General features: G+C 34.8%; 1 protein-coding gene across 2 annotated transcripts in view; it reads left to right on the top strand.

Annotated features, from left to right (window-relative positions):
• Window positions 1-22,686, top strand: part of AUH (AU RNA binding methylglutaconyl-CoA hydratase) — a 103,412-nt gene that overhangs the window by 29,106 nt on the left and 51,620 nt on the right. The window contains exons 1-4 of one of the 2 annotated variants that reach the window (XM_031059056.1): window positions 1,015-1,088; window positions 4,766-4,852; window positions 20,178-20,270; window positions 21,203-21,259. In XM_031059056.1, coding sequence (XP_030914916.1) covers window positions 4,792-4,852; window positions 20,178-20,270; window positions 21,203-21,259 — 211 coding nt within the window. In that variant the 5' untranslated portion in view covers window positions 1,015-1,088; window positions 4,766-4,791. Of the gene's footprint in view, window positions 1-1,014; window positions 1,089-4,765; window positions 4,853-20,177; window positions 20,271-21,202; window positions 21,260-22,686 lie in introns of those variants that run through there. The other variant, XM_031059055.1, reaches the window with a different exon arrangement.

The following is a 22,686-nucleotide window of genomic DNA, read 5'->3' as shown; positions in this document are numbered from 1 at the left end:
TTCCTTCATAAATTTCTTATCTTGTTTGAGTGGATTGGTGATGCCTTTGTGTTTTGCTGTTTGCAGTGTTAGGTCTTGCTGACAAGACACAGAATAATAGGTTATAGTATGCAAGACAGTATCTTCTGATACTCCCCAGTGTCACCTCCTTATTGAAATTTTGGTGTATTGACAAAACTGGTTGATCTGTGTTTGGTAAGATCAAAGGGCAAGCTTACAATAACACTGCTGCGCTAAGAATTTAATGCTTTATTCTACTGAAAATGCCTGTGTATGTGTCACTTCCTTTCCTCTTCCCAGACAAAAGACAATTCAAGTACCTTTAGACACTTGATAGAATAACTTCACTGTTTAATTTTGGTGTGCCAGCTTTCTAAAAGACCTACTTTTTAATACAAATTATATATTGAATAAAGGTAAATTCTTTAAATTTCGCATATAAACCATTACATTATATGCCATTTTCATTTAGAGATTTTGGGATGTGTTTTGTAAGTTGCATAGAATAGTCTGTACGAGAAGATTACTAGGAATTTGTATTTGGAAAGTGAGGCTAATAGTTGGAATGTATTTTACAAACATAACATATAGCTTTTCAACAATACAAATTCTGATTAGTAAGTTTGTAAAAATATCCATATGAGGCAGGAGGCATGGGGTCAGAGTAATCACTATAAAAGTTGGTTTCCTTTGGTGTGTTCTGTGAGTTAAAAGCCATCCTTGTCATACATATGTGTACGTGGAAAATTCTGATGAATAACAACAATATCCCTATCTTGCTGGACTGCCCTTGGCTTTCTCAAATAAACATTTTCTCTGGCATCATTGTGAAGTGGAAGTCAGGCACATGCTGCAATAATTCTCTCAACTGACAATGTATTACAGCCAACTGTTGAATAGCCGAATATTTGAAACCGTGCAAAAGAGAGTTACTATGACAGGATTTTCATATTTAGAGAAAGTAAGGTAAAAAGTGCAAACAAACTAACCTTCCTATTTTCTTCCAGTATAGGAGGAGGAAAGTGAGAAAGTCATGGATCAAATTCCAGCAGAGATTTTCTTTTGGATTGACCAACCTTAATACAATTGTAGGTAGTATTTAAAACAGTATGCATCTTCCCTGCATCAGTTTCAAGAATTGATCTGGAAAGACCAAATCACAGCTGACCACTAAAGAACTGCTGTTTGTACTGGTATTTTTCAAACATAGCTTTTCATCGGAGGTCATCAGGAAGGTTCTCTTCTACCAGTTTGCTGTGTAAATTTTGAAGTGATGCTTTTGTGAATTAAATTGATTCAAGAAGAGTTTATTCATAAGTGGCGAGTTCCTGACCGAATGCTAATATAGCTGTTGGAGGGAGTGGTTGATGGTACTGTCATTGTAGCCTTTCACTGTGGCACTTCTCTTTTGTCCTGCAATAGCAGCTCGTAATTTGAAAATGGCATTTCACAATCTTTAAAATGCGGTTCATAAAAGGCTGGGAGCAGTGAGGTGAGAACTGGGGAGCATAACTCCAGTTCTCAAAATCACAGCTTCTGTTACTGTTCTGAATGGATGCAAATCAATTAGTGGGACAAGCATTGAGATACCAGGAAGCTTAATATGGGGAAAACAATGATTCATGCTCCAATACAAACTGGATGGATGTGGGGACATAATTACAGTGTACCATCAAAACTGCAACAGTTCATATGCCTCCACTCCCTGATAGCTTGGGTTTGCTCTTTTCCTTCTTGGGTAGGAGGTCTTAGAGGGTTCTGTCTTCAGTGTGGCAGGAAGGAATGGACCCACAGTAGAGCTGCTGGAGTCTGTTGGGAGTGGATGTGGGGGAGCGCGTAGGTCATACTGTCCACAGATTTCAGCTGTGGCCTGTAGAAAAATCTCAGTTTTGTTGTGTCAGACTTTTTGTGGTTTGAAAACCTTAGCTGCTTTGTTGCTCTCAGCAGTTAAGCAAAGACTATTTTCAGCTACTTTGAAGTAGAAAACCCAGGGTCAGAGGGGGTTCTTTGGTTTTAGTAGCTAAGAGAGAAGAACTCTCTGATTCAACTTGCGTTCTCCTTCATGGCCAGCTTCAGAAACAAAACCCTTTCTACTGACTTAAAAACAGATTTTGAAGAAATATGTGAACAATTCTTTGCTATGTGGGTCAGAATTCATCAATAATTCTTTGAGCAGTCAAATCTTGTAACAGGAACAAAAGTGTTAAGTTGGTGGCAGTTCCATCTCCTGTGACCCAGAGGATGCCAAGGCATATGTTCTTTTGGAGTGCAGTGAATGGCTTCTGACTAAAATTCTTCCCTCTGAAAAAGCTTCAGTTGCTATTACTATTCTTTGGAGAGCTAAAATAGAAAAAGGGCTACAAAAAGGGCACTTTCCATTTCCTTGACATTTGTGAGGGAGAAACATATAAAAAAAGGAAATGTTAATTTACAAAAGTTGATTAAGGCACTAAGATCAGCTATGTACTTGAAATTTCTTTACAGTAGTCCATATTGTTAATTTTAAATTAGGAGCTATATTTTGATCCATTCCTAAACAAGGTTTTTGTTAAATATTTAACCAATTTATTTAAATGTTTTCAAGGGAATGTATATTCTAACTGACAGAAGAAGTCTACAGTGTATTTTTTGTTTTAGAAGAGTTGGTTTCTTTTGGTTGAGTCCATTTTTCTATGCATATATTCTAGTCTGAATAAATCAAACCCTAAAAATGGCTTTAATCTTATATTGACAGAAGATTTTCTTTGCAGTAATGCTAGATATTTTCTTTAATATGTTTTTCAAGGGAATGCCCAGTGAGCAGGATTTCAGTGTGTGGAAGTTTTGAGTCAGATTGCACAGCCAAAGAGGTTTTTGTGCATAAAGCATACAGTTTCTTACATAGGCAGTGATTTGAAGAGAGTTGGAGAAGCTAGATCCAGATTTTAATTGATATCAAGTAAATGATATTTTTTCATTTGCATCCTTGCTGATGTGACTTCTAAAGCAATTTACCATTTAGCTTCTTAAACATGACATTTCCAAAGCTCCTTTTAGCTCCAGAACTCTCTATGTAAATGGATTTGTGAAAATTGCTTGCAGTTTTATTTGATTTGGAGCTCTTTCCAGATTTATGGGTGCAAATTCTGTTTGCTTTTTGTGTTCCTGGCAAGATTTCTTTAGGCATTGATTGTGAATTACTAAGTTAGCAGTTGCAATTTTTCTGCAGTGCAGGCTTGACTGTAATAATTCCTGTTTTGTACTGTCTGGTCAACTGGCCTGTCCTACTGGCTCAGTTGGGGCACATTCTAGAACGTTGTTTGGAAGTTTTTGGCAAAGTGCCTGGTACTGTAAATTCGGCTTAACATTACTTAGCAGAAAATATGCAAATGTAGCCAGGACTGATGCTCCATTGTTTTTATATTGACATATATAGAAGGAGAAAAAAGTCACAGTTAAATGTGAAACTTTGCTATGGCAGAAGAAGGAGGAAAGATGTAGAGCTGCATTATTAGACATGGTACTTTAAAGCAACAACTGAATGTCCACCAGAAAATGTCAGATTGAGTTGCTGATTTTCATAGAACTAGCCTAGAGTTGTTTAGCATTACAACTAATGCTGCCAACAAAAGTGTGTCTAAAACTATGTTTGATGAAGAGGGTCATGATGGCCTATCATGAGTTAAGTCCAGAAAGTTAGAAGATGAAATGAAACCTATGACTGCATAATTTAAAATTCTGAACTACAGTCTTCACTTAATCTGGGTTCAGTGCATTTTCCTGAATGGATAGTATTCTCAGGGTAGAGAAACATAAACCTTTTTTTTTTTTTAATTGTCTTTTTTTAGCCTTTTCAGGCATGCAGAGAGACTAGCTCAATAAGTTAATTTTTACTAAGTGGAACAAATGCATATTAAGTTGCCTTGTGACTGTTTCACTGTTTTAGAGAATAAATGTGTCTGTGCAGGTTTTGCCTTTTTAATATATTGTTCGTCTATAAGAAAGATAGACTTCTATATTTAGCTATTATTATTACTATTATTGTTAGTTTTCTTTTTTTTACACACTCATGAGAGAAAATGTCAGCTCTTTCTATAAGTGAGATTTTAAAAACACATATATGCTTATTAAACAAACTTGATTTTTATATACTCATGAAAAAATAGGTAAAAATTTTCAAGATGCGGCTTTTTTTTGACAAAAAATGATGGTATGCAACTTATTCCAAAATAAATATAAGTAAATGAGTGGAAAGTGAAGTGAAAAATTGGTTCAGCATAGCATTTTTATTTAGATATATAGTCTGTTAATGTAAAACCATGCAATGTATGTACTGTATAATCTACCAATAAGAGAATAGCAAGAGTACAATATGAAAAATATGTATTTAAAAGACTTTGAGACATATTTGGGAAAATAAATAGTATAACAGATGAACTATAAGCATAAATGCTACTGTTCATAAACTATTTTAATAAAAGAAAAAGAAATGTCGCTGGGAAGAATATACATACTGAAAATATTTTTATAATAATTTAATTTTTGTTTGTTTGTTTGATAATTTATTTTGGTTGTTTGTTTTGGGCTTTTTGGTTTGTTTTTGTCTTTCCTTGATAAATAGTTCATATTTTCCTTGAAATCTGTGGAAAAATTATATGACCAATTTAAACTCCTTGTTTAGAAGTAGACTTAAAATTTTTTATAAGTGAAGAAATATTTTACTTTTTAAAATGCATATACAATGCTGTTTATAGTTTGCTAAATGTGTATGAAATGTCACTTACAGGTGCTGACCTTAAGGAAAGGGCAAAAATGCACTCAAGTGAAGTTAGTTCTTTTGTCTCCAGAGCAAGAGCAACAATTAATGAATTGGGTAAGTAACCTCTCCCTTGAAAAATGTTATTGTAACTTTAACCTGAGAATGTTAGATCAGAAAAATGACATAACCATGCATAGTTAGTAGTAGAGTATCCCTGACTGTGTAGTATCACATCACAGATCTTGAATTTGAAAGAATCCATAAGGATTATGGAGTATATTGATAAATATGAATCATGGTGCATTTATTCCTTTAACATGTTCCAAGTTGAGTTAGACTTTTTGAAAGAATGCTAGAGAAGCTAAATCTCAGCTGAAATAGAGGTGATTTGCCCTGCTGTTTTCATAAAGGATAGATTGTTCAATGACATCAAAGTACTTTAGAACTCAGTTTTTAATGTTTCATTCTTATGGTTTCTATAATTAGTACAGTCGAATATATGTTAAACATCAGCTACTAATACAAATTTAGCTACTAAGGTCTTTAAAAATTTTGTTTAATATGTTTTGGTGTAGTAAAACCTGTTAATAGTTTTGGATTTTAATCAACTTGTACCAATTCTTAAGGATAGTAATTTCTCTGTACATTTTAGTTTAGGAATTCACGGACAAATAATTATATTTCTACACCTCTGCTGATCAGTTTAAATATAATTACTTTTCAACAGGTTATTGACAATATGATCTGTTGAAAAGACAAGTGAAGTGTTCCATGTTTTAAGGAATTAATTTTCTACATTTAACTTCTAAAATGTATTTAGATGCATTTCCTTAAGAACGCTATGTAACATTTTGATTTGGCAGAATGTTATGAATGGATAGTGGGTTTTTTTTAGGTAAATGACAACCTGCTGAAGAATGAGACTTTGATTAAGTAATTCATGCAGATACTTATGTCCTGAAATGACTGTCACGTTTTTGAAGTGAAGTAGACACTCAAGGCTGTTTAAATAAGTGAAATCTGTAAAATACCTAGATGGTGTGAGCAGATCATTAATTTCCTGCAGCTGATACTATATGTCATGCTAGTACTTGTCCTTTTATTGGGAACGCCAAGCAAGTGGCAACAAGTTGTTCCATTCATTCTCTTTGTAAGAATTTTGGGAGGCTTTCTTATCATTAAGTAGTAATTTTTCAGCCTTCCTTGGCTTGAAGTTACTGGAAATACTTTAAGCTGCTATTAGTGTTTAAATATGAGCTGGTTTCAAGCTTTTGCTATGATTAGTAAATAGGGGTTTTTTTTAATCAATTATTTTCAAATTTTTAAGTGAGAATATTTCTAAATTTTGAAGAAATATTTGGATTTGGCATTCTTCACTGAATGACTGGAAAATGTTCAGCTATTTGATGCTTTGTTTTGCCTCAGGGTTGAAAAAACCCTGAGAAAAATGTTTGATTGTTTTCATCTTCATTAAAGTTCGTGTGAGAGTATTTAACTACTGAATATGTAAGCAAATTTTCAGTGATATGTTAAAGGCTTGCAGCGAATTACATGCCTCAGTCAGTTCCACTAGACCACTCTCAGAGCCCCATCCAGCCTGGCCTTGAATCTTTCAGGGATGGGGCATCCACAGCTTCTCTGGGCAACCTGTTCCAGTAGCTCACCACCCTCACAGAGAAGAATTTCTTCCTAAAACTTGCTCTATTCCAGTTTGATACAATTCATCTTGACCTGTTGCTACAGACTCTTGTAAAAAGTCCCTCTCCATCTTTCTTCTAGGCTCCCTTCAGGTACTGGAAGGCTGCATTTGTGTCACTCCAAAGCCTTCTCTTTTCCAGGCTGAACAATCCCAATTCTCTCAGCCTTCATAGGAGAAGTGCTCCATCTCTCTGATCAACTTGGTGTCCCTCCTCTGGGCTCATTCCAGGGTACACTCACACCAGCAGGTCAATGTCCATCCTGTGATGAGGACCCCAGAGCTGAATGCGTTACCCCAGGTGGGGTCTTATTATGTCATTCTCTACATCAGGAAATGGTAGACAGTATCAGAAAAATATATACAGGAGCTTAGATTGGTAGAGTGCATTTGATGTCCCAAGTGTCATGCCCTGATGAATAGAAGTGAATATTAATTTTACATCAAGTCATTACAAAATATAGGGACATTGTATTTGCATTTGGTCACTGCAATTAATCTGTAAGTTGAAAATAATAATGGTATTTTTCTTGCCCAGCAACAGCTAGGATGCTGTGAGATAGTTAAAGAGGGGAAACAATTTTCAAATTAATATTTACCACTACAGAAGGTTATGTAGCTAGGGAACAATATTTCCAATCTCCTATTTTGTTCTTTTTTCTATCTGAGTTTAATACTATAATCTCATTTAAAATGTATTCTACTTATTGCTTTTCAGAACTAGGTCATGTTTTGATAATTGCATTTGTATTCAGATGTGTGACCTGGTAAGGAGTTATGTCTTTTTAGCTATATTTTCAGAAAGAAGACCATTAATTTACCTTTATAGACAAATTACAGTAAAGGTTAATTATGTCTTGAACAACTAGATAAACTTAACTTTTTAGAATTGACATCCTTTGGCTTTCTTTAGTTTCTGTCGATGTCATTACATTTAAAATCCTTATACTGGTTGTTTTGTTAAAAGCTGTAGTGTCATTTTGGAATACAACTGCAGAAGGGAATTTTCTGAAAATTAAAAGCATACTGCACTTATTTATATGGGAATAATTTGTAACTTCTTATTAAATTTGGGTGAAGAAGTAAGGCTGTAATAAATGTGATTTTGTTTATAAATAAACGCTTAAAAAAAGAGCTGAAAAAATTGAACAGAGCCCCATTAGTTGCAGCACTTGGAGCTTTAAGCTGGGGAGGGGGAAATGAAAACAGTCTCTATTTTTAGCAGTGGTTGCTGTTGCTAAAATTATACCAGAACTGTGGAGGTTTGTTTGGGGTTTGGGTTTGTGTGTGTGTGTCTGGGGTTTTTTCTAGTTTTGCTTTGTTGTTCTTTCTTTTAATAGTAAGAATGATAAGATTACTGCCCATTACTATATTCTGCCTTGAAGCACTTTGTTACTGATGTAGGGCTGTCTTTAGCCTAAAGAAATTGGGACAGAAAAGCCTTAATAGATCTCTTGTAACTATGCACAAGAAGACAGGCCTGGGTAAATGAAATCAAATGACAGTGATTTCCAGAAGCATTGTTTTTGAGGCTTTAGGGAGGACAAAAACCGCATCATTGTGGGTCAGATCTTCAATATGTGTTTTATGGTATGCCTCTTGTTAAATCCATGTTGTTCTTTATACTGGCTTTGGGGTCAGAACTGTGATAGTGTGTATATGTTATCTTTAGGGATTTCAGTTGCAAAACAGACTGAGGCTATGTATGGAGCTGAATGCAATAAACACACTCCTCAATAAAAACACCATATTTAATAAAAATAAAAACTGAAGCTGTAGAAAGAATTTTAATTCACCAAGTACATGCAATTACTCAAATTGACATCTAGCTCCAGTCTCAGAGTGAGAAACATCATTGACTAGCAAAGCTTTTCCAAAGAATGTAAGTTCCCAAATCCCATAAACAGGGAATAAAAATTGGAAACTGACTTTCTTGGTTGCTTCTTGGAATTAACATGTGGTTAGGGTTGGTTTTTTTTTTCACATTTGGAGACAAAACACCTTACTTGTGGCCTGATAGATCTGAACTAAGTTAAGAATGAATTTTTTAATAAAATACTAGGGTTACTGGTTTTCTGTTGGTTTGTTGCATTATAACAAATCTTACCGGTCTTTGTTGAAAACATTTTATTAGTTTTTATGCATAAACTGTGATACAACTTTAATAAATGGTGATATTTAGTAACCTTGTTACTGCATAGTTCTATCAGATATGGTTAGTTTCAACATACTCCACTTTGAATGAGATGATCTGGAATGAAAGCACCTTGTGGTCAATTGCTTGCATTTGTGTTTTTTATTATGTGCTTTTTATTTTATTCAGAGCAGATACAGTTCTATATTTACAGATTTTTTTCCCCTTCTTTAGCATTTCTTCTGTCCTCCTGCCTTTCAGTCATTGCCAAATTTTAATTTATCTAAAAGAAAGCACTTGTTAATCCTTTGGACAAGCATCCTCTTTTCAAAACAGTTCCTAGTTTGACTATTGAACATTGTGCAAACATGCATTTTTTTGATGCCACGTTATATGCTACAGTTTGGTTTTGGATGCAGGCTGTCAAAAACTTATTTCAGAGATCCCAAGAGTGGTATCAGGATTATAAAAAATTCCGCTTGATTGCTGGTCTGCTGTTACCCCACCTTCCCATTGTGAAGGCTTAAAAATAATCAAGAATTATCGTTGATGACGCTATGTCTTGTTTTACTGTTTGAATCTGTGAGGCTTCTGTGGAGGTTTGGTTAGCATTTTAAATCCTGGTTTAAGAGTGAATACTCAAAATTTACCAAATTCACCAAATCCATCTGTGTTTGCTGGAAGTAGATCTGGCCATCAAAAATGTAGTACTCTAGTTTGGAAATCCTGTGATTAGAACTGTGGATTTCTCTCTTAGGGAAGAAAGATACAGGCTACGAGTTGTGTTTACAGGGAAGCTGAATGAGATTTCAGATAGCTATCAAATTTGAAAAAGGACAAATTACAGATGGGTTGTGCTACCATTCAGAGCCATGCTGAACAGCTGGCCTCAGGCATCATGCTCTTTCTGTGTTGCTGACACTGTGAAATACAGATTTTAGCGCAGTATTTTGCTTGCTGTGCTATGATGTTGCCTGTTTGATTAAGTGTACAGCATAACTAATTACAGTCCTTGAGTACCAGCATTCTGAGTGTGTTCCTAGGCTCTTGCTTGTTTTCCAATGGTAGGTTTATTTCTTCTCTTGTTATTGAATTAAGATAGCCTTTGACTAAGTGTTGTCTGATCCTGGTGCTGCTGTACAGCCATGACAAAAATCAACATAACCTCAGCAGTAGTTTAGTTTTTCTTCTGCTAGTAATTCCTAATGTTCTGGAGGACAAGAGAATGTGGACTGGACATGGCTCTTTAAGTTTTCTTCCACAAAGGTAACTATACCAAAAGTAGGATGCTACTCACTCAGGTGGTTTATTGAGATTGGCATAGACAGTTTTCACTGTGTTAAAACAGGCCTTGAGTATCACTTGCTGTCCAGGGCTTCCATTCCGTCTCCCGGGAGCCACACTTTGCATGTTTGATGTGTTGGTAACACTATCCTTTCCTCACCCCATTCAGGATTGAAATTGCATGTTTCAGTCGCTGAATGAGAAAGAAAAGTTTGTTAGCGCTTTGCTTTGCCTGTCTTGGTCTGCGGCTCTGTTCCTTGAACGAATTGATATTCAAAGGGTAGCAGCTCCTGGCATGGTACTGAAAGCATAATATTGCTCTTCTATTGAAGAAATCCTGAGCTCACTGATAGGGCCAAGCACAAGGCTTTGACTTCAGAATTGTCAAGTCTTGTAGTGAATACACCTTTCGCCTGGGTAGGCTCTGACTTGATGATATTACTAAGGTAGCTTGTTAAAAAGAAAAAGCTTACTGTGAAATATGAGGAAGTGTTTCTTCTGCAGTGTTCTGTAAATGAACTGGCTTGAACTATTACTTGGTAAATTATGCTAATTTAGAAATAAAATATTTTAGCACTAGACTAGGGAATGTATTCTGTCAAACAAGAATAGTAGCAATAATAGAGTATGTGTTTTCTTCATACTGTAAGTCCGACAAATAGACAATAAAAAAAAATAAAACCATATCTAATTTGATTCTCCTAACAGCCAGAGATTATATTAGAGACTATAGTTGTGTGTGTATATTATATAGACAATAGTTTGGAATTTTATTTTGTGTGCTCTTTAAGAAAGAAAAAAAAACTTGCATAGAAGTAGAATGTATAAATGTAACTGAATTCATTTATCTTCTCTGTGTTTCATAAATCCACTGCTTGATTATATGCTGTGCTGTTTTTGTGTGAGTAATAAGTTCTTAAATGTACTTAGTAAGAGTAAAAATAAAAGAAATAATTTTCATTTTTCTTTTATCCAAAGCTTTCACTCTTTTTTACAGTAAGTGAATTCTGTTGTCTAGGTTTTACTTCATTATTGTCTTATTGAGGGCAGAATGAGACTACAAGAAGAAATGTTGGTAAATATGAAGAAACTGAAGAATCTGTTTATCAGACTGAGAGATGATTGAAATACCCAAATGATTTTCTACAGTACCAAAAAATCATAGAAGAGTTGGATACAGAAAACAGCTCAGGGGTTTAATTTAATCCCCTCTTTCATTCCCATTAGTTTCCCAGTTTCTTTTATCAAGAATGTAGAACACACTATCTCTCTTACTTGTCCGTAATAAAGTACCAAATAGAAAATTTTAAAATAAAGAATATAATATTCCTCTATTAAAGTTGAAACTTTTTTCAATTCAAAAAACCAGTGTTTCTATGTCATATATGAGAGTGAATGATTAATGGAGGAAACTAGGAAATTAATAGGATTGAATGAGGTGCTTTAGCCTCTGTCAAAATAAATGGAAGAAAAACTTTATTAATATATTTTGCTTAATAATCAGCTGTAATGTGCAGTAACCATTTTCATTAAAAAGCAAAATTTCTTTACAAATACTAAAAAATATGGGGTTTTCTTGTGCAGCTCTTTACTGTTGTTGATTGTCTGCCTGAACTTTGAAGGTATTAAAGCAAAGACAGTAATGTTCAAGTCTATCAACAATTGTAGTTTATTAAGCTTCTTATCAAAAGCGCAGGAATTAGAGGGCACCTAAAAGCCTTTCACAGTTGTGACAAGCGAATGTATGGCACAAAATTCTGTATTCAGACTTTAAAGTGCGGTCGTTTTTGCAGATGATTATATTTTTGAAACATACAGAGATATAGAAATAAATTGAATAATCACTTTATCATTATTTTTGCACTTATGAGAGGTAAAGATTTGTAACATTTGATTACTTGCCCTGTGCAAGAATGGTTTGACCAATCTTCTTTACCCTGACAGTCTCTCTCAGCCACTTTCAAATGTTGCTGCCTACGCTGGTTAGATTTCTTAGTGTTAGAGAATGGATGAAAGTACTTGTTGAAGCTTTTTGTTTCTGTTAGCTTTTTTCCTCATAGAAGAATCTTTTTTTGACAGTAGTGCTTGCAACTAAAAATGAAAGGAAACTGTTGTAGTCACTGACTAGATTACAGATTTTGCAAAGCTAGGTAACTGCCTGAAACAAAACTCATTGCAAAGGTTATATGCCATCACAATATTGTTCTTCAGGAAAAGGTCCCCAAAATGAAATCAAGATACTGTGCTGTGTTGTAGGTTTTTTTCTGACTTCCTGTGACATAAATTATTTAGTATATTAAATGTAATTTTGTCATCCTAATGTTCCTAGTATAAAGAATATTCCAGTTATCAGAACTGCACATGGACCACCTCTAATTGCCAGTCAAGGGGCATAGCTTATGCCCTTTATGCCCCCCCCCCTTTATTTTTTTTAAGTTAAAAGATCTTTTTTTTTATAATCAAGAGCCACATTACCAAGAGACATCATGAATTTGGGTAGTGAAGAGATGGAAGAGAAATTTATTCTGGGTTACAAAATAAGAATATTTAGGTATAAACTTAATTATTTAAAAACAAAGTAAAAATCCATTCCCAGTTATTATGCAAGCTAGGATGTAGTTTCCAATAATCATTACTGCTGACTCAAAATTCCTATTTATGTCTGTGACCTTTTAAAAATTCCTTTATGACTTGTAACCACACAACTTGGAGATTTTGGGTTCATAAAGAAACTCTGTAAAGTAACAGATCTCAAACCTTTCAATGTTAGTGTAGGAATCAGCCCATAGACTTGCAGTATTATAGGAGATTAAGCTATTTTTAGTTGAAATATACACTAAAGATAAATGGTATGTAAATAAGTGCATTGCTTTGTAATAGCAAGACTAAAATTTGTAATTCTTTATTTGACATTCTCACTCTTAAGATATGAATCTTTTTCCCTCTTTCTTACTTTCCTAATGGGTGACCTTCAATCATAGAATCTATCTACACATATGCACTTAGTGGTATATAAACATTTTGGGAGCATGTGACCATTCTTTTTATTAATTTGAAGTCTCCATTGTTACTACATTTAAATAAATGTACTGAGAAATGGGGAGGGAGCTTTCTTATCTGTAGATTAAAATTTGTCCTTGGAGGGTTCTGGAACAACTAAACGTGGAAACTAAACTACTACTGGGCACACAAGGGACAAGAAAGTCATAAGGTGAAGTCATAAGGTGGAGTCACAGGAGGGAAATGTTGCTTAACCAGTCTGACAACCTATGATGAAACGAGAGTTTGTTAGATGAGAAACATTGTTTGTCATTGTTTGTTAGATTGAGAAACATGGTATTGTCTACCTTGACTTCAGTAAGGCTTTTGACAGTACCTCTTGTAAAATTTTTGTTAAGTAACTGGTGAGTATGGACTGGATGAAATTGATTGAAAATTGGCTAAATGAATGGGTCCAGACTGTGCATCTGCAGCATGAAGTCTGCTTGGAGGCCCCTAGCCAGTCTGTATCCCAGGGGCAGCACCAGATTCAGTCCTGTTCAACATCTTGTATGGTCTGGATGATGGGATAGAATGTAGATTCAGCAAGTTTGCTGTTGATGTAAAATCATAAGGAGTGGGTTGTGCGACCATTCATAGGGTACTCAGCAAGGTGGAGAAATAGACTAACAGCATTCCTTCTACAAAGGAAAATGCAGACAATCTCATGCACCAGGTATATTATGGGGGTAATGATAGGAAAAGCAGCAGCACAAAAAGCCCTGCAGGTCTGGGTGGGACAGCAAGTTGAATATGCGATAGCACGGTGACATTGTGGCCAGGAAGGATGGTGGTGTCCTGGGATGTATTAGGATCAGTGTTACCAAGAGTTGAGGGAGGTGATCCTTTTGCTCTCATCAGCACAGGTGAGGCCACTGCTGGAGTACTATGGCCAGTTCTAAGCTCCTAAGTAAAAGGCAGAGCTACTGGAAAGTCCAGTGAAAGGCCCTGAAGGGGCCTTTTCTCTTCAGTGAGAAAAGGTTGAGCAAGCTAGGACCAGAGAAGAGATGGCTCATGAGGTGATCTCAGCAATATATGAGGGTGTTAGAAGATGGAGCTGGGCTATCTCTGGTGGTGTCTATTGACACAACCAGAGGCAATGGGCACAAACCAGAACAGAAAAGATTCTCTCTAGGATCAGGAAGTTATTCACTCTGAAGGGACTGAGCTCTGATACAGGTTACCCAGGAGGTTCTGAAGTCTCTCTCTTTAGAGATCTTCCAAAATCACCTGGACATGAGCTTGAACAACCTGTTCAAGGTGGTGCTGGTTGAGCAGACAGGCTGGATAAGGTGAGCTCCAGAACTCTCTTTCAGCCTTGGCTATTCTGTGATTTGAGGGTTTCCCACATGCTGCAGACATACGTAGGCAGATGTTTGCCACACTTTCTTAATTTGCTTGAGTCAAATAACAAATTTTGGAACTGTTAATCTCCCTCAATTTATAGTATACTTTCCTCTAGTATTCCATGTAATACTGACAGTATGCAAGATCCTTTTGTACAGTTCATCCTCTTGGCTTTATGATTTATGAAATCCATTATTCAAAAGGAAAAATTACTTGCTGGAAATGCCCCCTGAAGTTGTTTGTCCTAGTAAGCTGTTCACTAATCAACCTTATTTGTCAAATAATCAGAAATGCACATGTGGAATAAATAGCTTGGACAATCTCTTTCTTTGTTCTGTGGCAGTTCAGTTGTGTTGTTATTTAAAATTGAATTTTGTAGCTAGTTGTCTTAGATGGAGACTCACAGTTTTTGAGGCAAGTAGAGTATGCTCACTACTTTCAGTTTCATTCTGGGTAACAAGAGTTCTTCTGCTCATAATTAAAGACAAGTCAGGGTTTTGAATCTGGTTCAGTAGGTACTAGACGTAGTGACAAGCTTCTGGTTTATATCTGAATAGCTGTTCTTTCGGAAGGTTGGTTGCCAGAGGTCACTGAATTAAGATGAGAAAGGCGCAATAAGGACCTCTTTTGAACATTGTCCAGGTACAGGACAACACAGGAATAATAGCAAGGGAAGTTAAGGTGACTGTCTTTTGTTTCATTAATATTTTGTATCAAATGCATAAAAAGGCAAGCTTTAAACTAAGGCTTCATTTGAATGTTTGTAGATACCAAATTCTAACTGCTATAATTAGTTGAGTTGAAAATATTTGCCCTAATCTGTAAAAAGTACTTTAAAAATAGAAATTAATTATATCTAAGTTAACTAAGGTATAAGAAGTTAATTATATCTATATCTATATCTATATCTATATCTATATCTATATCTATATCTATATCTATATCTATATCTATATCTATATCTATATCTCATTATATCTAATTGTATCTAATTATAATAGAATTTTTGCATTGTTCGGGCTTGAGTGGACTTTCATGGAATTTTCTGATTCTGTTACTGTAAGTGGTACTTCAGTAACAGTGCAGACCTTTTACTTTTAAAGAAGCAGAATTCTATATCAATTAGAGTTTATTTCTTTAATGATGACTCCTACATCTTAGCTAAAGGAAGGGAGTACTGCAGGTATTCTTCAGGTTACTTGCAACAGCTGCCAGGCTACAGTTGGGTGATTCTCATTCACTTCATTGGCACATGAATAGTCTAAATCTCAAAATCTTGTTTCTAGCTCAGGAATGGGATTTTTTTCCATCTATATGAGTATGTGGTACAGTTGCTTACAGAAAATCTTACATAAATAAATTTGTTTAGAAGCAAGGAGAACACTCCTAGGAGGTTAGTCTTTTTGAATTTGATATATTCTGAATTTGTAATTATTTTTCCTGCGTGTTAAATATTTTAAGTTAATCAGCTGGGACAAGTTCATGTAAGTTGACCAGGAACACAAATCACAAAGTCTGTAATTCTGAATAACCATATTATTCTTCCTCTACCTGTTTCAGGAACTCACAGTAAGGAATCAGCATTAGCAACCTGTCTTCCTTTGAGTAATGGGACACCAGCTAAAGAATGTGATTTCTTACCTATTATATGAAATCTACTGTATATAATGTTTCATAAAAACAAGGCTACTTTCATATGTGAATTGTTGCCATTTTGGTTTTACTGTGTGTATGCATTCTTCATACTTCCTTCATCCTTACTAACTTGGAACGTAGGTTTTTCTTGTTGATCAGACCATTTATTTTTTTGTCAGTAATGAGAAACTGATGTTGTGTAGGAATAAAAAAAGGCTACATGACAGTTACTATGAAAGTGTCACATGTAATCCTGTTTCCTCTCAGCTATTATCTTACATATCTGTAATTTTATAAGAACTTCCTTGATAAATTAGTGCAAAGACTAAACAGTCATTTATGATTCAGGTCAGTAGAATCCAGGCATTTTCTGCTTTCTGTTTGGGGAATGTCAATATCTGCAGTAGTATGACTCAGCTGTGTGGGTGTTATGGCACACATCTGAGAAACTATTTAGTGGTCAAATCCTCCAGACCTGGTGCCTGTATTCATATGCTGGCCTGTTGTTTGTCATATCATGGTCTCTAAGCAGGAAGGAAATCCCTTGTTAGTCAGCGGCAGTAGACATCATGTGGAAAGTCAATTGAAGGTGAACTAACAATTACCTGTCTCAGAACAACTGTGATTCTTTGAAATTACTTCCAACACATTACATATATTTTTATATGCTTAATTGCAAAGTGCTCCCCCTGTGACATTCTGTACTCATGGCAAAACCAAGGGTGAGTTTACTTGCTCTATTCTACACTTTTCAGTAATGGAGAGTCACAGGAAAGCTGGGAGTATCCCAAGACTACAAGGTGCTGCCAGTCTACCTAATCTAAAACTACATGTGACATGTATGTTTATCAGGGATGTGTTTCTGAAGTTGAGCGGAAAGTTCACAGTTACTGCAGAATAGGAAGCACGTTCATTTCTTTATATTGCTGTATGCCATATTTTCTATTTTGTTTGAGCTGTTTATGAGTTTAGTTGAGGTACTAATGTTACTAAGTTTATTTTCTCTTACTGAAGTTCTTCAGTTTACCTGATGGTCACTCTACCTGTGTCATGTCTTGAATGACCAGTAGACATCCTTTTTTACAGGCTTTGTCATCTTCTGTGCTAAGAGATTATTCTTTAAACAACTTATGCATGAAATTTATTTTGATTTGCTTGTTCACATTTGTCTTCTCTTCAGCTAGAAGTCTCTGCTCTTGTGATCTCAAATATAGGGATGTGTTTTTGTCTTATGTCTGGCTCTGTTGCTGGCATAACATAAACTGAGTTGGACCCTTCTATTTCTTTACTGTACTTAGAACTTTACTTTTCTGTAATATAATTAAGCATTGATATTACATTAGGATGTGACTTTTGGCATATGCTTGGGACGTGTTTTGTGTGCAGAATAGACCTGTATTTACAGAATAAGCAGCATGTTTTACATTAGAATAGAAACGTGAAGTAATCCTTTTTGAATTAATTGCGTGAACTACCTTATTATTTAGTAGCTCATAGTCCAGACTTTGATGTGCTGTGGTAACTCAGTGAAATTCTCTTAACTAAAGTTGAATGCTGCTCATTACTTAGTCTTTTTATTTACTTCTAACAACATTAATCTTTATATATACGTGGTCTGCTCTTGTCTCTGTGTTGTACTCTGTCATTTAGTTTAGCTAATCTGTTTCTTTTATATATATCTTAAACTCCTTTTTTCTTTCACTATGCAGCTAATGATGGCACCCTGGTAAACCTGAATCACATCTAGAATTTAGGATTAATGAGTAGTAGTACAACAATTGTCTTAAATTTATATCTTGTTATTTGAACTGTGACAAAAATGTGGAATGTTAAAGCATAAAACCACTAGGCCTCTTGGCAAAGCTTTAAATATTTTTTTATCACTCATAGCAAATGAGCCTTATCATGTAGAATCATGTGGAGATTGACCTGTCTATATGTGTAATTTATTGTTCCTAAAGTTTGAGTGCATACAACTCAATTAAGCCTACAGGGCATTATTTGTCAAACATCATCTCTGCTTTAGTTATGTACAGTTTTGGCAGCTGTACATGAAAGTCATGCAGATAAATGTGATCATGTGTTTCTTATGCTACAAAATACTAATACTGCAGGAAACTTCACCCTTGTTAAAAAGTTGAAACTCAGTGTACAATCCCAAGTGATTACTAACTTTTTTCTATGCCATTTTTTCTGATGCTTCACAAGGACCTGTTAAAAGGATTAATTTCTTAAATTTGTTTAATAGATACACACAAGGCTGTTACAGGGGATTTGTCTTTTGCCTTTCATTCATTGTCAACTCTTATATCAGGTGATCCTTTCAAATTAATATCCTTGGGAAGTGATGATTCTAACATTGTCAAACTGCTTTTCATCCCCTTGAATTATGATTTTTTTATTATTTCATGATAGGAGCTGACTGTAATTCTTGAAACCAAGCTGTTTTATAATGCTCATTTTGTAACTTCCATTGCCGTGTGTAATAGTCTACTTGAATTGCACCATAGCTAATTCCAGAAGTTGCTTATCTTAGGAAAGTATTCTGCCTTGGAGTACTGCAAAAGCCATGCAAACAGTGCTCAAGATAGTGTTTGCTAGTCTCTGATAAATGGAACATTCATATAGGCAGTAACTGCTGGAAACTGCAGTTAACAATGACCCTGCCATCATGTTCAGGCAAACTATTTTTTATTTACCCAAGGCAAAGGCATATTTCTTTAAGAGAAAGGCTAGCTGTGTCAGCTAGCAAAATTGCAAGACTGTTTGGCAAATTGGTTGTGTTGACAGGGTTATAAGTTTCTGTCAGGAGCCGTGCCCTGTTGGAAATGAGAGTTGCCTTTCCATATAACTAAGATGAGGTAAATAGAGAAAGGGCAGATTTTTCTACTATTCCTCTGTCTCCTATGCCTTCTGTGGCAGATGGCAGGTATAATGGATACCTTGAGCTCTTTTAAGTCGCTGAAAGAGCTCTTGCAAACAGTAGTCAGTAGCCTCTTTTGGCACTGAAATTGATTCAGATAATCACTATTAATAATGATCTAAACCAGTAACCCAGGGGTTTTGTTTTAAAGCATCTGTTAGAATCTTGAAAAGCATTGCTAATTTTTTGTTCTTTTTTTAAAGACAATTGGATTTTCATTAGCTGTTAATCATAAAAGCAGGTCAATTTGCAGCTAAAATAACCTTTGTTTAATTATGTGTTTTGTTTGTTACCCAATGAGAGACTACTGGCTTGTATAATAATTGTCATGCTGATGTATACCAATATTTAATTGATTCTTTTGTTGAATGAAGTTATCTGAAGTTTATTTGTCAGACAGGAGAAAGGTAAGCTAGGTAGCACAATTTCTAAATTTAGAACTAGCTAGTTCACTAGGCAAAGTTCTAATTAATACATTGAAGTAATAATTTTTAATATCCTTCTAGATTTTACCCTTCATATTTTTAATTAACTTTAAATTACTATTTTTTCATATTACCCTTCAAGATTTTAAAAGGAAATAAGTCTTTTAAAGTCTTTCATGCATCATTTTCGTTTATATCTTGGTAGAATAGTTTTTTCCTCTTCTATTTCTGGCTAATGAAACGGAATGAACTGGTCATTGAATTAAATTAGCTGAAACATTAAAACAAAGAAAATATTTTTTAACATCTGCAAAAAAAGCTGTTGTCAAGACCTGATTTAACATTTCAACAAGTCGTACACCCAAGTGTCTGGCTAATGAATTGCTTTTGGCTGTCTTTGAAACTTTAGTAGCAACAATGTACTACTGGACTACTATTTGAGTATATTTTAAAATGGGTAGCTTGTGTTAACTCTTACATTACATATAATTAAAGCTGTAATATATAAATGTATTTCTAAAATTAAAATGCATTTTCCATCAAACTTTGAGATTGTGGTGAATAGGGATGAAGAGAACTTGAATTTGCAAAAGGTGAAAAGCAGTACTTTAGGCTGATTGTTTAAATTACTTTCTTATGTCAGAACACTGGTGATAAATTACATACAGACCATGCCATGGTCGCACAGGCCTCTGGAGCCCTGCTACCTGTCATGTGTGCTGGCAGTATATGCATTTGTTTGTCAAACTGAAGAGTTTCCCACCTCTATTAAGCTGTTAGCTGCTACTTTACAGGAGAAAAGGGGCAATGGTGGTGGCCATTATTGCCAGTGGTGGTCTGAGAATGTCAAGACACAGTTTCTAGCTTTGAAATGTATCGCTTTAGAATGAGCAAAACTAATGACATCACTTTCCAGAGATGTTCTTTATGAGGTTAATTGGTACTTTCTTTTTCAGCTAATCTGCCTGTACCTACTATTGCTGCAATAGATGGAACTGCCTTAGGTGGTGGCCTAGAACTTGCGTTAGCCTGCGATATACGGGTGGCAGGTAGGTCTGAATACTGCTATGGAATGTAGGGTTATTAGTGTTATAGCTGGCTTGACTAATCTGTCTGTTGGCAGCAGTCTTATAAAACTTACTTGATATTTGACATTGTTTATAACCCATTATTTAAAAGGTCTTTAGCAGAAACCTGTCTAAGTACTTGCTAATGTTTCATTTATAACAACTTAACTCTGTTAGCTGGATTGGTTTTTTTAAACATTTATGTGATTCTTCTGACCCTAATTTTATCAGTCTTGCCAAAAGGGTCATGCAATTATTTTCTTCTTTTTTTTTTTTTTATTCTTGTGCATTTGAAGTGCTCTGGATGGAGACTTGATTTTATCTAAACAGGGTGCAGGGAAAAAACAAAAGTTGCTAGTAAGTGTATTATTACATAAGAAATTAAATTATAAAAGTGACAACCACTCTTGAAAAGAGGAACCTTGAGCTAATGAACTGTCAGAACTGTAAAACCTATTGATGGAAAGTAAATAGATACTTCATTCTGAGCCAGTAAGTTAGGATTTACAATGTTGTTTGACTTTAGAGAATATTCTGTCACCTAAAGAATTCAACTAATCAGATACAGAATTCTACCCCATTCTAAGATGTTAAGCAATAACATCTATTTTCTTTTAGTACTTTCCATTTGAATGCAAGTCTCTGTTACTCACTGTTATTGCTTACTTGCTATATGAAAATGACTAAAGTACTGAATTTGCCTTGATGGAAGTAGTTGGATCTTTCACTAAAAGCAGATCAGTTGAATCTATTTGAAGTTTTTTTTAATAAACAAATTCTTTAAAAAGTGATTTATTTTTCTTTTTGAAGAAAACTTAATATGTTAGCAAACTTCTAGATCATCATTATGTATTTTCCATAGTTTTTTTTCCTTCTACATTAGAATAAGAACTTCTTTACATTCTATTTTTTAGCATCTTCTGCTAAAATGGGCTTAGTTGAAACAAAGTTGGCGATCATTCCAGGTGCAGGTATGAATGTTTTGCTTTTGCTACCACAGATAACTAAATAACATATGTACTTAGTGTTAGATTTTGAATTGTTTATGGTGCTTATTCTTATATTTCTTTTAAGTATTATAGCATGTGTTACACCTTATTGCTTGTATTATTAACCAAAATTAATTAAAAAGTGTATTTCTTATCTTCAGAGGCAGTCACCTCTATACTATGTTTTTAAGCAAAGTCTTCATTAACGAAGTCAACATTGAGTGATTCTGTAAATGACATTTAATGTCTTGATCTGAAGGCTGAATAATTTTACAAAGGACCAAGCAAGGAAGAAGGATTAGCTGTCAGTGTACAAAACCAATTATGTGAATTAAGATCCACTTTCACGTAACATTTGGTACTTTAGGATTCAAATTCTGTTTTCAAGCTGCTGTATATTGGTTGTAAAGAGTTTAAGAATTGGAAGTGTAGCTCTGGATAAATCTGTTACCTTGCCAAGATTTTTTGAGTCAAAAACTTCTTTTTTATTTCGAAGGCCAGTTGACCTGCTTTTCACATACTCAAGGTGAATGAAAGTTATGTAAGAAATAATTTTCAAGGAGTTGTTACGAAACCTTATGTTTTTATTTTATGTATAAATCGTTGCTACTTGAATTAAGATATTTGCTGCTCTGAGGGCAGTAGCTGCGAAAAAAGTGCATCCCTGTGATTTTTTACCTTCATTTCTGGGAGTTCTTTGGAACTTTATACTGTTTCTTTGCTCCTGTTTTCTTTCTAATCAGTGGAACCTATTTTGAAAGCACTATATTCAGTTCTAGTGGATACCATTGAAGGTCACATAAAAAAAAACGGTAAAATCAACCATAATGGCAGTAGTGGTATGAACTTTGTATATAAAACTGTCCCATCCTATGACTAATCTGGACAATTATTGTACGATTTCGATTGCTGTATTATTTTGGTTATTGTTGAGATGTGATTTCAATCAACACTTTCTGTGGTCAGAGCTGCATTTTACATAAGGAAAACAGTTATGATTGATATCTGGTTTCTTTTTTGTGGAGGATAAAGATAATAATGCAGATGATTTTAAAGATGTATTTACTGGTAGTGGTGTTGTCATGAAATAATATGCCTTGGAAATAAGTCCCAGTAAGTAAAAAGACAGAAGTTTATGTTGTTTATCTTTGTTGTCAGTTTTTGCTCTTTGTTCTCCCACTCTCTCCTTTCCTAAGTAATTCTGTAGGACAATATTGGAAACATACTCTCAAGCTCAAGAAATTCAGCTCAAATTCTCCACATATTCTCTGTATTCAACTTTTTGAAGTTGTCTCATTTCTTTGTCTCCAGTTAATTATAGATGTTTCAAACTTCTGTGCTCTTACCTTAAAATGCTAGCTAACTGTTTCATTATAAGTTTCATTCAGAATATTTTACTGCTATTCAAA

Source organism: Geospiza fortis, unplaced genomic scaffold (genome assembly GCF_000277835.1).
Source record: "Geospiza fortis unplaced genomic scaffold, GeoFor_1.0 scaffold167, whole genome shotgun sequence".
Taxonomy (NCBI): Eukaryota; Metazoa; Chordata; class Aves; order Passeriformes; family Thraupidae; genus Geospiza; species Geospiza fortis.
Note: the sequence above shows the minus strand (reverse complement) of the source record. Positions and strands in the feature narration are given on the sequence as shown.